Source organism: Lemur catta, chromosome 1, assembly GCF_020740605.2.
Source record: "Lemur catta isolate mLemCat1 chromosome 1, mLemCat1.pri, whole genome shotgun sequence".
NCBI classification, from domain to species: domain Eukaryota; kingdom Metazoa; phylum Chordata; class Mammalia; order Primates; family Lemuridae; genus Lemur; species Lemur catta.
Window position 1 is genome coordinate 174,096,490 of NC_059128.1, and position 13,593 is coordinate 174,110,082.

The window sequence follows — 13,593 nt, forward strand, 5'->3', positions numbered from 1 at the left end:
TAAATATAATTTAAGTCTGTCTGGAAAAACACAAACCAAACTTTTAACTGTGACTACTTCTAGGGCATAGGAAACTGAAGAATGTTACTGTTTTATATACATGGGCACCTCATTTGTTACTCTGAAAATTACAAATAAGCAAATAAAAATAAAATTAATTTAGGTGCAACTGTTTACCCTGAATGAGCAATTAGAATAGAATTATAAAACTCTTTCTTCTGGCATTGTATAATTGGTTACTGACCATTTACAGCTACCCTGGGACAGGAAAACCAAAACTGCTAGCTACTTACATCTGATAGTTTCACAAGGTATTTCTCAAATCGAGGTAAGTTGAGATGCCCACTTTCATTAATATAACCTAAAAGAAAGAAAATCTAAATTTGTAATAAAATCTGACATTATTTTATCCAAACAATTCTACAAAATTGCTTCTACAAAACGTTAACATTCTACCGTACTAATCAAGAAAAACCCTCAATGTTGGGCTAAATATAAAGAGGTCCTAGTTTCTATCAACTTTATGCTACCATAATATACAAAATAGAAGTACTAAAATATCAGAAATTCCAGGTTCACAATAACAACCCTCCCACATTCCCAATGACATCAGGTAATAATTAATATGTTCTAGAACCTATCTAGATCAATTTGATGTTAACTTAATAAAAGGACTAGCCTCTTGCTATTATGTTATCTGTTTTACTCAGTGTCAGCACTACTTGACAATTTTCCATTTTAATTGAAAACTCTTTCTTTCATATTGAATACTCTGGTGCATATCTTTTCAGAAAAACTGAATTTCTACATTTAAATATGAAAGGAGTTAAGTGAAGTCAACAAGTTCTGCTGGCTTTCTTAAGGAACTAAAGGCAAAGATTAGATAGGCATCAATCAATAAGTGAGGTTGCTTAACTCTGTTCTCTTTCTTTTCTTATGAATCACGTGAAAATGACAGCCTCAGACTTTGGCACCTTAGACCAAAAGAAACCCCCAATATTTTTCTACTTTAGTCATACATGCAATAATCTAATAAACTGAGTGACATTTTTAGGGTAAGTCAGTGTTAAATTATTAATAAAAAGTAGCCTCAAGTGAATGTTAAATTTTTCTTACCCCCAAGTTCTGGTAGCATGGTAATATATGTTCCATAAAGAAGAGGCAGTGCATCATGATTAATATGCAAATGAGGTAGATGAGGGATGAAATCATTGCCAACAAGAAATCCCATCAAAATCCAATCATCTATTATCCTTTCAATATCATATTTAAATGTGATCTTTTCCTATAGTAAAATGCAGAACAAAGTCAAATCCAATGGAAATTTCTGCATATAAATCTTTCAACTAGGGCTGCATTAATACTTACTTTTAGTACTGAAAACTCATAGTCAATATACTCTCTCATTAAAGACAAGTGTAGGAGGTGAAATGTGGTTTCTTCTGGTGCACACACCCTGTAATTAGTCAGATGATCATGACAGAGTAAATAATATTTTTAAGGTCCAAGTTTAAAAATGTATCAAAGCTTAAATCAAAATTATCATTAGGAGATAATAAGTCTTATAATGAAGGCACGTAACTTGTATGAAAGTTATAGGGTAATATAAAGATAAAAATATAATTGCAAGTGTAATAGATAAAACATGATAAAGTTAAAAAACAATTGATTTACATTATGCTTTCTGTGGAAGGATTCTCAGAGTTAAAGAGCCCTAAATAATATATATTTTATATATATATATATACACATACACACACACACACACACACACATACATATACACATACAACCAGTGAGATCTGGCCCATTTAAGGTTGACCATGAGCAGACACACAAATGAGTGAGTATATGCTTTTATATCTATCGCAGTATAGTTTAGAGCTATATGGTAAGGTAATATCCCTTCTTCGTCTTATCTTCCTATGGATTAGTATAGTGTTTATATTCCCAGCTGTTGCCTATACTCCAAGTTTAACTACAAGTAAGAATATAACGGGATAATAGCACATTGAAAGAATTACATACCATGCACAAGTGAGACTTACCCCAGGAATGTAAGGGTAGTTCAGTATAAGAGAATCAATGTAATACACTACATCAGTAGAATGAAGGGGGGAAAAACACCCCACAGTACCATTTTGCAGAAAAAGCATTTGACAATATTCAACACTTTATGAAAAAAAATTCATCAAACTAGGAGAAGGGAACTTCCTTAGTATGATAAAGAGCATTTATGAAAACCCATAGCTAACACCATATTCAATGGTGAAAAACTAAAAAGCTCTCCTCCTAAGAGCAGAAATAAGACAAGGATGCCTATTTCACCACAGCTATTCATCACTGTTTTGGAAGTCTTACCCAGAACAATTAGGCAAGAAAAAAGAATAAAAGGCATCTCAATTGGAAATGAAGAAGTAAAACTGTCTCTATTTACAGATAGCATGATTTTTAGAAAAGACCACAGATGCCACAAAACTACTACTAGAGTTAAAAAATGAATTCGGCATAGCTGTAGGGTACAAGATCAATACACAAAAATCAGTTGTGTTTCCATACACCATCAAAGAACAATCCAAAAAGGAAATTAAGAAAATGATTCCATTCACAACAGAATAAAGAATAAAATATTTAGGAGTAAACCAAGGAGCCAAAAGATTTATATGCTGAAAACTACAAAATGTTGCTGAAAGAAATTAAAGAAGGCAAAAATAAACAGAAAGACATCTTGTGTTCATGAACTGGAAGACTTAACATCAAGAAATAAATACTGCCTCTCGCTTGGTCTTTTTCCGCCGCCATCTTGGTTCCACGTTCCTCGCACAAAATGCCCGGTGAAGCCACAGAAACCGTCCCTGCTACAGAGCAGGAGTTGCCACAGCCTCAGGCTGAGACAGGGTCTGGAACAGAATCTGACAGTGATGAATCAGTACCAGAGCTCGAGGAACAAGATTCTACACAAGCAACCACACAACAAGCACAGCTGGCAGCAGCAGCTGAAATCGATGAAGAACCAGTCAGTAAAGCAAAACAGAGTCGGAGTGAAAAGAAGGCACGGAAGGCTATGTCCAAACTGGGTCTTCGACAGGTTACAGGAGTTACTGGAGTCACTATCCGGAAATCTGAGAATATCCTCTTTGTCATCACAAAACCAGATGTCTACAAGAGCCCAGCTTCAGATACCTACATAGTTTTTGGGGAAGCCAAGATCGAAGATTTATCTCAGCAGGCACAGCTAGCGGCTGCTAAAAAATTCAAAGTTCACGGTGAAGCTGTTTCAAACATTCAAGAAAACACACAGACTCCAACTGTACAAGAGGAGAGTGAAGAGGAAGAGGTTGATGAAACAGGTGTGGAAGTTAAAGACATAGAATTGGTCATGTCACAAGCAAATGTGTCGAGAGCAAAGGCAGTCCGAGCCCTGAAGAACAACAGTAATGATATTGTAAATGCTATTATGGAATTAACAATGTAACCATCTGAAAACAAGGACTTCTTTTGGTGTTTCAAAAGAGTAACTGCAGCTTGGTTTGAAATTTGTACTGTTTCTATTATTAATAAAGTTATGGCTTCTTGTTGAAAAAAAAAAAAAAAAGAAAGAAATACTGCCCGAAGAGATCTACAGATTCAATGTCATGCCTATCAAAATCCCAATGATGTTTTTTCACAAAAATTGAAAAACCCATCCTAAAAATCATATGGAATTTCAAGAGACACTGAATAACCAAATCAATCTTGAAGAAGAATAAAGTTACAGGTCTCATTCTTCCTGATTTCAAAACTTACTACAAAGCCACAGTAATGACAACACTGCAGTATTGGCACAAAGATGGACAAGTAGACCAATGGAATAGAATAGAAAGCTCAGAAGTAAAACCTCCTATATATTGTCAAATGATTTTCAACCATAAGACCAAAAATTCAATGGGAAAAAGACAGTCTTTTCTACAAATGGCACTGAGCAGATTGGATATCCACATGCAAAACAATGAATTTGGACTCTTACCTTGTACCACACACTAAAATTAACTCAAAATGGATCAAAAACCTAAAGATGAAAGTTAAAACTATAAAACTCTTAGAATACAACATAGGAAAAATACTTTATGACATTGAATTTGGCAAAAATTTCTAGGCTATTACACTGAAAGCACAGGCAACAAAAGAAAAAATTGATGAATTGGATATCAAAATTAAAAACATTTGTGCATCAAAGGACACTATCAACAGAGTAAAAAGGCAACCCATGAAGTATTTACAGACCATGAATTTGTTAAGGGATTAATATCCAGGCTTCATTTCTGTTCTTTTTTCCAACATATATGCTGTATGATTTACCTTTGTGCTTTTTTGCCACCAAATCGAACTTCTTCTCTTAAGAGAGAAAAATGTGCCTCGTGAGTTGTTAATCCAAGCATAATCTGTTAAAAATAGTTAAGAAATGTTTCTATTCTCCCATTTTTTATATCAGGTTCACAAAAGCAATTATAAAAACATTTCTATACAGAGAAGAATAAACAATTAGCATATTAAATATACAAATATCAAAATACATGATCCATTTGTAGGTTATGAATGGGATAAAGTGAGTGTACTTATCTAAGTCTTCTCTCTCGAAATTGATACACCGAAGAAGAGGTTAGTAAATGTCCCTAAACTCCTTATTTCAGAACAGTAGCAACTTTTCTGTGATAAAAGAATGCAGGACTCTTGGAGGCCAGAGTAGCTCCAGTACATAAAAACCCAGAGAAATACGGAAGAGGGTACTTTCAGTTAATTTTCTCACATGGTATTCTAAAGCCCAAAGTCAGTCAAAAGTATATTGAGACACATAAACCAATTGCAATGTACCTGTATATATTTTATTTTAATCTGGATTCACACAACAAAACAAAAGGAGACATTTATAAGACAATTAGGGAAATAAGGATAGTAACTGCTTATTTCTACAGTAAGCAATGATTGTTAATGTCTATTTTATGTGGGACAATGGCACTATTGTTATGTATTTAAAATAAAACCCTTCTCATTTAAAGAAACATTATGAAATATGCACAGATTAAATGATATAATGTCTGGGATTTGCTTCAATAATCTTGGGAGGTGGGGATAAAGGAGACAGATGATTAGGGATTGGTGTTAAACATTATTTAAGGTAGAAGGGCACAAGGAGGTTCATTATACTGTCTTGCTTATTTCTATTTATGCTTGAAAATTTCCATAATAAAAAGTTTTAAAAAGTCTAGTAAAGGTATTTGTGGCATGGAGTTATCAGATCAGGAGGTAATTAAAAATCATGTATAAAGCCTGAGAGTAAAAAGGGACCCCTTCCCTCACCTCAGCAGAGTATTCATAGTACTAGGGTTCGTTAGGTCTATAGACTAACTATAGAAACCTGTTGATCATAAACTATGGCAAAAAAGCTCATTTTCCAATTATTTTAGAACTTTGGTAATGATAAAAGCAGCAACCATTATGTCTCCAATATTTGTTGCCACAGCCATTAAGTGTCCTATAAAAAAATGAAGTCTCTTAGATATTTACCTACAATGGCATAAGGTTATAATAAAATAAATATTATACTTACCAAATCAGCATCTAAACCATAAAGACAGTGTCTGGTGTTTGGATCATGATCTGGCTTTGCTTTCTCAGATCTGATAAATTCCATGATTTTATGCTCTCCTTCTCCAGGAGTCTAAACATAAAGTTTTAAAAAAATGTAGTAATATGCTATGCTTCAGAATATTAAATAAATTTTTTACAATTCTTTAAATAAAAAAAGGTAATAACCTCATGGCCTGAGAAGTAGATGGTAACTCCTTGCCATGACTTGTCTGTGGAAATTTTCATATTTACAAAATACTTCAGATGTTCATGTAACCTGGCCATGAATTCAGTCCCTATAAATAAAAAGTTTTAAAAAGGTTAATCTAAGAAAGACATAAAAATAATGACTTTCCAGTGACAACATATTATTGAATATGGGTGTCCAGGGAATAGCTAGGGATAGGATCTCCAAAGAAGGTCAAAAGCTCTCTTGCTTATCTTGAAAAGCAAGTAACGTTGTACTTTTCCCTTGTAAATATCACAACTGTTTTTATTGTCACTAGTGACCCTAAATGAAATCAGTGTCACACAGGGAAGGTCAAGCAGTTTTACTACTGTCTCAGGACTGTGCATCAAGTATTTTCACATAAGAGCAGAATTTGAACTCTCTAATAGAACCTCCGACCTTCTATTTCTTCTGCTGGATTCTAAAGTTTTTTTTTTTAAAGACATACATCTTCAATCAGATTGTCAATAATTATTATTACTATTAATCTGAAAAATTACTATTAACCTGGAAATTGAGTCTTCAATAATTGTATTTTAGGAAAAGCCCAGATGGTCAATAGTCAAAAGCAATATAGTCTGAAACCACAATCATGATAAAACTAGTTATTAAATTGAGCAATGTGTGACTAATGCACTTAATGAAAGGGAAAACTACTACTATAAGTAAAGAATTTATGAGAAAGTTGATTTAAATATTTTTGTTCAAAGTAAAGGATTATAAAGATGCTAGACAAAGCTCCTAGGAGTATAGAGTATGCTGCTGCATATAAAATTAAACATGACACAGATAAATTCATTTTCCTTAAATTCATAGAAATCTTTTTTTTTAAGCAATCTCAGATGAAAAATCTGTTAAAGTCACAGAAATCTTAACTATCTTTGAGAGATGGAATAGTAAGCTCTCTGGACTAGAAGAACGAGTTTCTTAGCCTTAATACAACAAGCTACCTACATGAACTTGGTAAACCACAACTTTACTGGGTCTGTTTTCATATCAATAAAAGGCAGGAATGGGACTGGCAGATCTTATAAATTCCTTCAAGGTTTGGAATTCTGTGTACCTGGGAGATTCTTGTCCATATCTGCTCTTATCAACATTTGAAAACCCTATAGTGTGTCTTTATAGGAGCACTTATAACCAGGATGACCAAACCATCTCATAAGTAGATACAAGTGGGAGAATACAGTAAATAGAACCCTAAGGCCAAAATACATAAAACATAAAAATAAAAATAGATTTGAAAAAATATTCAAATACTTTAGATTTCAATTCTCTCAGAATTTTTCTCTCAGTGAATGTACCTGGCGTAATACAGTTGGAATCAAATCTGGCCTCTGTAGGAAGAGTTTCTCCCTTCTCTACTGCCTTTTTAATTTTGTCTTCTGCCTCCTTTGCGGACCTTTAAGGTAAAGAGAAAAAAAAATCTTAAACTTTCTGAAAAAAAGTAAAGATCTTTACATAAACTGTTCTTTAGATGTTTTAAAAGTAAAATACTAACTCATCAATTTTAAGGTTTAAAACATATACAAGTTTTGAAATGATTACGACTGATAAAGATGAGCCTCAGAATTGTTTGTTTTTATTTAAAAAATTGAGTTTTCCAAGTAAGGACTATAGAAGTCAGACATTACTTAAGAGTAAGGTAAAAAACTCACACAGACCGTAACAAACACTTATGAGGTAATTTGTATGACAAATATATGGCAAATTCATTCTAGAAACAAAATCAAAAGTATAGCTTTAAACTTTCATTATATATACATTTAATGAAAATATTTAATGGTCTTAAATAATAACATTATATCATGATACATTTAAGATCATTATCATAAAATGATCTCTAAGAATATTATATAAAAATATAAAATTACAATGCTTATCTTTGTGTTTCCTACTAAAACCTTTTAAAATGAAAGCATAATAACATTAATGACATCAGTAGACAAAATCATCTCATTTTTGAAGCAATGGAATTTACTAGAAAGAATATGAGTTACAGAGTCAGAGTAACCTGGATTTGAATACAGGTGTCCCAATTCCTGTCTAGCTTCTCCTGTAATACCTTTATAGCATACCAGTTTGGCACATAGCATACAAGTTAGAAAGCTCTGCTTTGAGCACTGTGCCCTGTAGAATTCTATTTGTGTGATGAACAAACTCTTCCTATTTAAACTCTCTCTCACCAACCTCTCTAATATAAAAAAAACTCCGAAGATACTAAATCATTTGTAATCTCTGCAATATATTTTTTCTTCTTTTTTCCCTTTCCTCCTTTGACTAAACAAATGATTATTTGATGTTACTATGTGATAATGTCTTAGGATATAACAAAAAAAAATGATTTCCATTCTGAAAGTTTATAGTCTAGTGGGGAGATAAAAATAATTAAATAGCCATAATATTTAATCTGAATGTAATATAGAAAATGTTTGGGACAGGGCCAAGGTTAAGACTATTGAAGTAATCTGGGTGAAGATAATGGTAGTCTAAGCTGAAAGAGTAGTATTAAAGATGAAAACGAGTAGATAGATGTGACAAATTTAAGAGACTGAATAAATAGGACTTGGATGTGGAGAATGAGGAAGAGGGAGGAGTCCAAATTACTCTTGGACTTTCGTTTAGGCAGCTAGGTGAACAGTGTTTTTATTCACTGAAATAGAAAACATAGAAGAAAGGTTGTTTTGAGGGGAAGATAACTTCAGTTCTGAACCTCTTATGCCTGAAGTATATCTGGGGTATCCAAAAGCAGACATTCAATAGGCATTCAGATATACAGGAGCTCAGGAGAGAGAGATTTACCAGAAAGATAAATTTGGGAGTCATCAGCATAGACATAGGAATCAAAGCCATTGGATGGAATCGCTCAGGGCCTAGGACAGAACCTTAAGAAACATTAAGATAAAAAGCAGAGGTGGGCCAGGCGTGGTGGCTTGTGCCTGTAATCCTAGCACTCTGGGAGGCCAAGGCGGGTAGATCGTTTCAGCTCAGGAGTTTGAGACCAGCCTGAGCAAGAGCGAGACCTCGTCTCTACTAAAAATAGAAAGAAATTATATGGACAACTAAAAATACATATAGAAAAAAAAATTAGCTGGGCATGTGGCGCATGCCTGTAGTCCCAGCTATTGGGAGGCTGAGGCAGTAGGATTGCTTAAGCTCAGGAGTTTGAGGTTGCTGTGAGCTAGGTTGATGGCACGGCACTCAGCCTAGCCCGGGCAACAGAGTGAGACTCTGTCTCAAAAAAAATATATAGATAGAAAAAATTAGCTGGGCATGATGGTGCACGCCTGTAGTCCCAGTTACTCGGGAAGCTGAGGCAGTAGGATTGCTTGAGCCCAGGAGTTTGAGGTTGCTGTGAGTGAAGTTGACGCCATGACACTCTAGCCCCAGGCAACAGAGTGAGACTCTGTCGCAAAAAAAAAAAAAAAAAGAGAGAGAGAGAGAGAGAAAGCAGAGGAAAAGAAAAAGACAAAAAGACTATGAAGGTGCAAAGAGACAACATGGTTACATGAAAGTGAAGGCAAGGGTTAAGTTCAAGAAATTGGGAATAAATGAAGATAAAAAAAGAATTACTCTTTGGATTTAGCCATAATCTTGTACTCCTGTAAAGAAATTTTAGTGGCATGGTAGAGATAAAAGAAGGCAGATTTAGAAATGAATAAAACAGGAAGAATTAAAGATTGTGAATAGAGAATGTCATCACTGTGGAGAATGACAGAAAGCTGACTGGGGAATTTCTGGGAAACATGGAAAACTCAATGCCAGCACAGTATTTAGGAAATGCTTGTGGTGGTTATAGTGGACTGACCCTCAACTTTCTTTCAATTCTCCTTCTAGTTTGCCTTTTGATACTGGAGAGGTTGGAAAGCTAAAAAGAAAAATACAACCCTCAGGCTTCCCTACAGCTAGGTTTCTAGATATGACTTAGACTTTGTCAATAGATGCCTCTATAAAAGGTTTGGAAGGTGGAAGTGTGGCGATGCCTGCATGACAGTTGAGACACTGAGGCTCTGGGGTGTGTGTATATTTCAACAGTGGTAGAGATAATCCTAGTATTCAGCAGCTTTGTAGGTACTGAGAAGCAAGGACTAAGGCATCAGTTTTTTCCAGTATAGATCTAGCAGGTACACTGGGGCTCTGGAACTAACAGATGCAGTGGTAGTGTCATGATTACTGAATTGTAACTAAAGTGATATATCTTAGAGCTAACAGTTTAGTAGCTTCTTAATCCCTGGATCACTGCTAAAAGGAATAAGTTCCTGGAGCCACCTGTTCTGGTGGGGGCCTCTAAACTCCTCACCTATCTGAATATGGTAATAGTTGTGACACTGATGCATCAGTTCTGTGGTGGTGTTCTGGAAGTCATGTCTGAAGGCTCACCTAGATTACCACTCTTTAGATTTACAATGATTTTTATAAATACCTAATTCTCTGTATTTATCCTTTCTACTTAAAATGGCCAAAGGGCTTTCTATTACCTGGAACCGAACCCTGACTGATGCAGTGAGTTTATATAGTCCTTCTGAATACCAGATTTTCTAGGTTAGTGGCTCCCAAAAAGTAGTTTAACTAATACCAGGGAAGTATGGCAAAAAGTAGTTTTCAGGAGTTTCCCAGCTACTAGAGATTCAGATTAAGTAAATTTTGGGTAGCACTTGAGAATCTAAATTTTAGTAAGAGTTGGTCTTTGCCTTCAAGGATTTCAGTCTTTCCAACAGTTTCAGTAACTTTTTTCTTTTGATATTTAAATCAATACTTTCTGCCATCCTCTTCTTCTCACTGGTAGCCTTCTCCAAGGCATATTCCTACCTCCCTTGGTAATTTCCACATTTGATGCACAGGTACTTTTTCCATTCTTTACCTGCCATTATCATTAAATGATTCATTATACTAATGACCTATCAAACACTCTGGACTCAGGGTTTCGTGCCTTCAATTCTAACAACCTTCTTTTTTTTTTTTTTTTCCTGAGACAGAGTGTCGCTTTGTTGCCCTGGCTAAAGTGAGTGCCATGGCGTCAGCCTAGCTCACAGCAACCTCAAACTCCTGGGCTTAAGCGATCCTACTGCCTCAGCCTCCCAAGTAGCTGGGACTACAGGCATGCGCCACCATGCCCGGCTAATTTTTTCTATATATATTTTAGTTGGCCAGATAATTTCTTTCTATTTTTAACAGAGACGGGGTCTCGCTGTTGCTCAGGCTGGTCTCGAACTCCTGACCTTGAGCGATCCACCCGCCTCGGCCTCCCAGAGTGCTAGGATTACAGGCATGAGCCACCGCACCCGGCCCTAACAACCTTCTTAACTTTACTTCTGCTACTCATAAACAGGGATACAGCCTAATGCCATTGTTACTTAGAAATATTTTACATGTCCAAGATTTTGACTTTAAAATCCTATATGTACAACCTCTTCTGATCCTCTCACTTCTACTGCCTCACACAGTGGTGCTGATAACATCCTGAGAATCCTAACTCAGCTCTCTTCCCACAGTTCATCAATCACCTTCTGATCTCTCTTGCCTTTCTGTCCTATCTGGAGCATGCTCGGTCAAAATCAGATCTAGCCCAGAGTCTGGGCATTCAATGTCTGTTGAATTAAATTAAATGTCAATAATGTGCTCATTAGAATAATCTCGCAGTTCACTTTGTAGTTACCAGCCCAGGGCAGACCACTATAAGAGCTTTTCTCTACTACAGTATTACCATTTCCAAATTATTAATGAGAAGTTTAAAAAACTTGTGATAGAGAATAAAAGAGTGACTTTATATAAAACCCAACATAAGCTTCGACAAATGACACGTGAATTACTAACTCGTTACTTGACTGGTAAAATATGAGATATTCCCATTTCTGGGGGAATTTGAGCAGAAAATAAACATGAACAGAATATGCATTGTGCTAAGTCGATTATCTTTAAAATAATATATTTTTTTAATCTAAACAATATGCTAAAATAAAACATAAATGTTTTACCTAAAACGCCTCCCACGCTGCTGGTTCATTTTTGCTCGAGGAGCCACACCATCAACAGCCATAAAGAACACTTTCCTAGGTTTAATAATGCGAAACAACACCTCCAAGTAGTGAAAAATATCAGTAAAGATTTTATCATCTGAAATTCTGAAGTGAACATCATCATCATTAGGATGGGAACACTGATGTATAATTCCATTCATATCTAGGTACAAGTTGTCAAATTCAGGAATCTAAAAAACAAAAGAAAATGCTCAAGTTCATTAATTATAATCAACCATAGATATCTTACCAGCTGGGAAAAGTGATTATTCAATGATAAAAAGCAGGATACAGGGCATTCTGATTATATAAAAACTGAATAAACAATCACAGGTGAATAAAGAAAGTAAAAAAAAAAAAAAGCCAGAAGGAACTGGTAATATGGAGACATTACCTGGTGATATAATGCATCAATGGCTTGATAGAGTTTACTGTCAGGAAATTATCTACTTATTCATAGATAAGATACTAAATACAAAATAAAATGTTTGGTTCATTTGGTACTCAAAATACTAGTGTCCTTCTTTTCTACTACTTGACATTAACTTCCCAAAGCCCCAATTTCCTCTATAAATGGGTAACATAATGCCCATTTATATCAAAAGGCTGTTTGTACATGATTATTGAAAGATTTTACATATCATTTAAGCCTTACTATATATTTAGTTTCACTAAAACAGAGTCACTGGTTAATTTTTAAAAACTTAGATTATCAAAGAAATTTAGGAAACGTTAAAACCTGGAAAACTGATTTGTTTGTGATATGTGTAGTAAATACTTTCTAAACTATGACTAACAGACATCTACTTTTATAAAAAGACCCAATGGCTCTGGTGCTCATTTATTTTTCCTTTATTTAAATGTTTGTGAGCAAGTAAAGGGAACACTACTGAAACAAATATACACTAACAAGGAACTGAAATGGGCACTAACTAAATAGTTATGATATCTACTGTAATAAAATAATTTTAGAATAGAGTCTGCCTTACATAATTTGAATTTTCAAACATTAAAACATGACAGAGAATCCTTGTATAAACATAATAAAAACAACTGCTGAAACAGTAATTCAAGTTTTACACCATGTACAGGTAACACATTTTTCTATTACTGAGAAAATGGCATGCCTTTGAGTTTTGGGGGTGAAAAGTTTTGGTCTTTGAATCAATGAACATTATAAAAACACCCATTTGTATAGTACTGTACTACATATAAAAATTTTTAAATGTTCTTACTGAGTAACAGATAGAGGCTTAACTGAAATGACAATTATTATGAGATTTCTAAAATACATTCAAGAGTTACTATTTGTTTCAAGAAATCTGAAAACCTCAATCAAAATCTCAATGTGGGCTGGGCGCGGTGGCTCATGCCTGTAATCCTAGCACTCTGGGAGGCCGAAGCGGGAGGATCATTTGAGCTCAGGAGTTCAAGACCAGCCTGAGCAAGAGCGAGACCCTGTCTCTACTAAAAAAAAAAAATAGAAAGAAATTATCTGGACAACTAAAAATATATAGAAAAAAAATTAGCCAGGCATGGTGGCACATGCCTGTAGTTCCAGCTACTCGGGAGGCAGAGGCAGGAGGATTGCTTGAGCCCAGGAGTCTGAGGTTTGCTGTGAGCTAGGCTGATGCCATGGCACTCTAGCCCAGGCAACAGAGTGAAACTCTGTCTCAAAAAAAAAAAAAAAAAAAAAGTATTTCATTCAAATCAGTAAAAGAAAGGGTTGGGGTACCTACC

At 34.9% G+C, this 13,593-nt stretch overlaps 2 protein-coding genes across 9 annotated transcripts in view; one reads left to right on the plus strand and one right to left on the minus strand.

The window, feature by feature from the left end:
- Positions 1-13,593, minus strand: part of XRN1 (5'-3' exoribonuclease 1) — a 124,220-nt gene that overhangs the window by 100,873 nt on the left and 9,754 nt on the right. For 7 of the 8 annotated variants that reach the window (XM_045539382.1, XM_045539383.1, XM_045539381.1 and 4 more), the window contains exons 2-9: positions 11,812-12,044; positions 7,141-7,238; positions 5,794-5,903; positions 5,588-5,698; positions 4,339-4,421; positions 1,369-1,456; positions 1,117-1,285; positions 294-361 (exon numbers count right to left, since the gene is read on the minus strand). In XM_045539382.1, coding sequence (XP_045395338.1) covers positions 294-361; positions 1,117-1,285; positions 1,369-1,456; positions 4,339-4,421; positions 5,588-5,698; positions 5,794-5,903; positions 7,141-7,238; positions 11,812-12,044 — 960 coding nt within the window. The remainder of the gene's footprint in view (positions 1-293; positions 362-1,116; positions 1,286-1,368; positions 1,457-4,338; positions 4,422-5,587; positions 5,699-5,793; positions 5,904-7,140; positions 7,239-11,811; positions 12,045-13,593) is intronic. The other variant, XM_045539379.1, reaches the window with a different exon arrangement.
- Positions 2,781-3,589, plus strand: LOC123630124 (nascent polypeptide-associated complex subunit alpha-like). The gene has a single exon (XM_045539386.1). It carries the CDS (start codon positions 2,828-2,830, stop codon positions 3,473-3,475), a length of 648 nt encoding a protein of 215 aa, XP_045395342.1. The 5' UTR covers positions 2,781-2,827; the 3' UTR covers positions 3,476-3,589.

What these genes read in the sequence shown, in the direction of transcription:
- LOC123630124 (XM_045539386.1), top strand. Translation starts at nt 2,828, where the DNA reads ATGCCCGGTGAAGCCACAGAAACCGTCCCTGCTACAGAGCAGGAGTTG.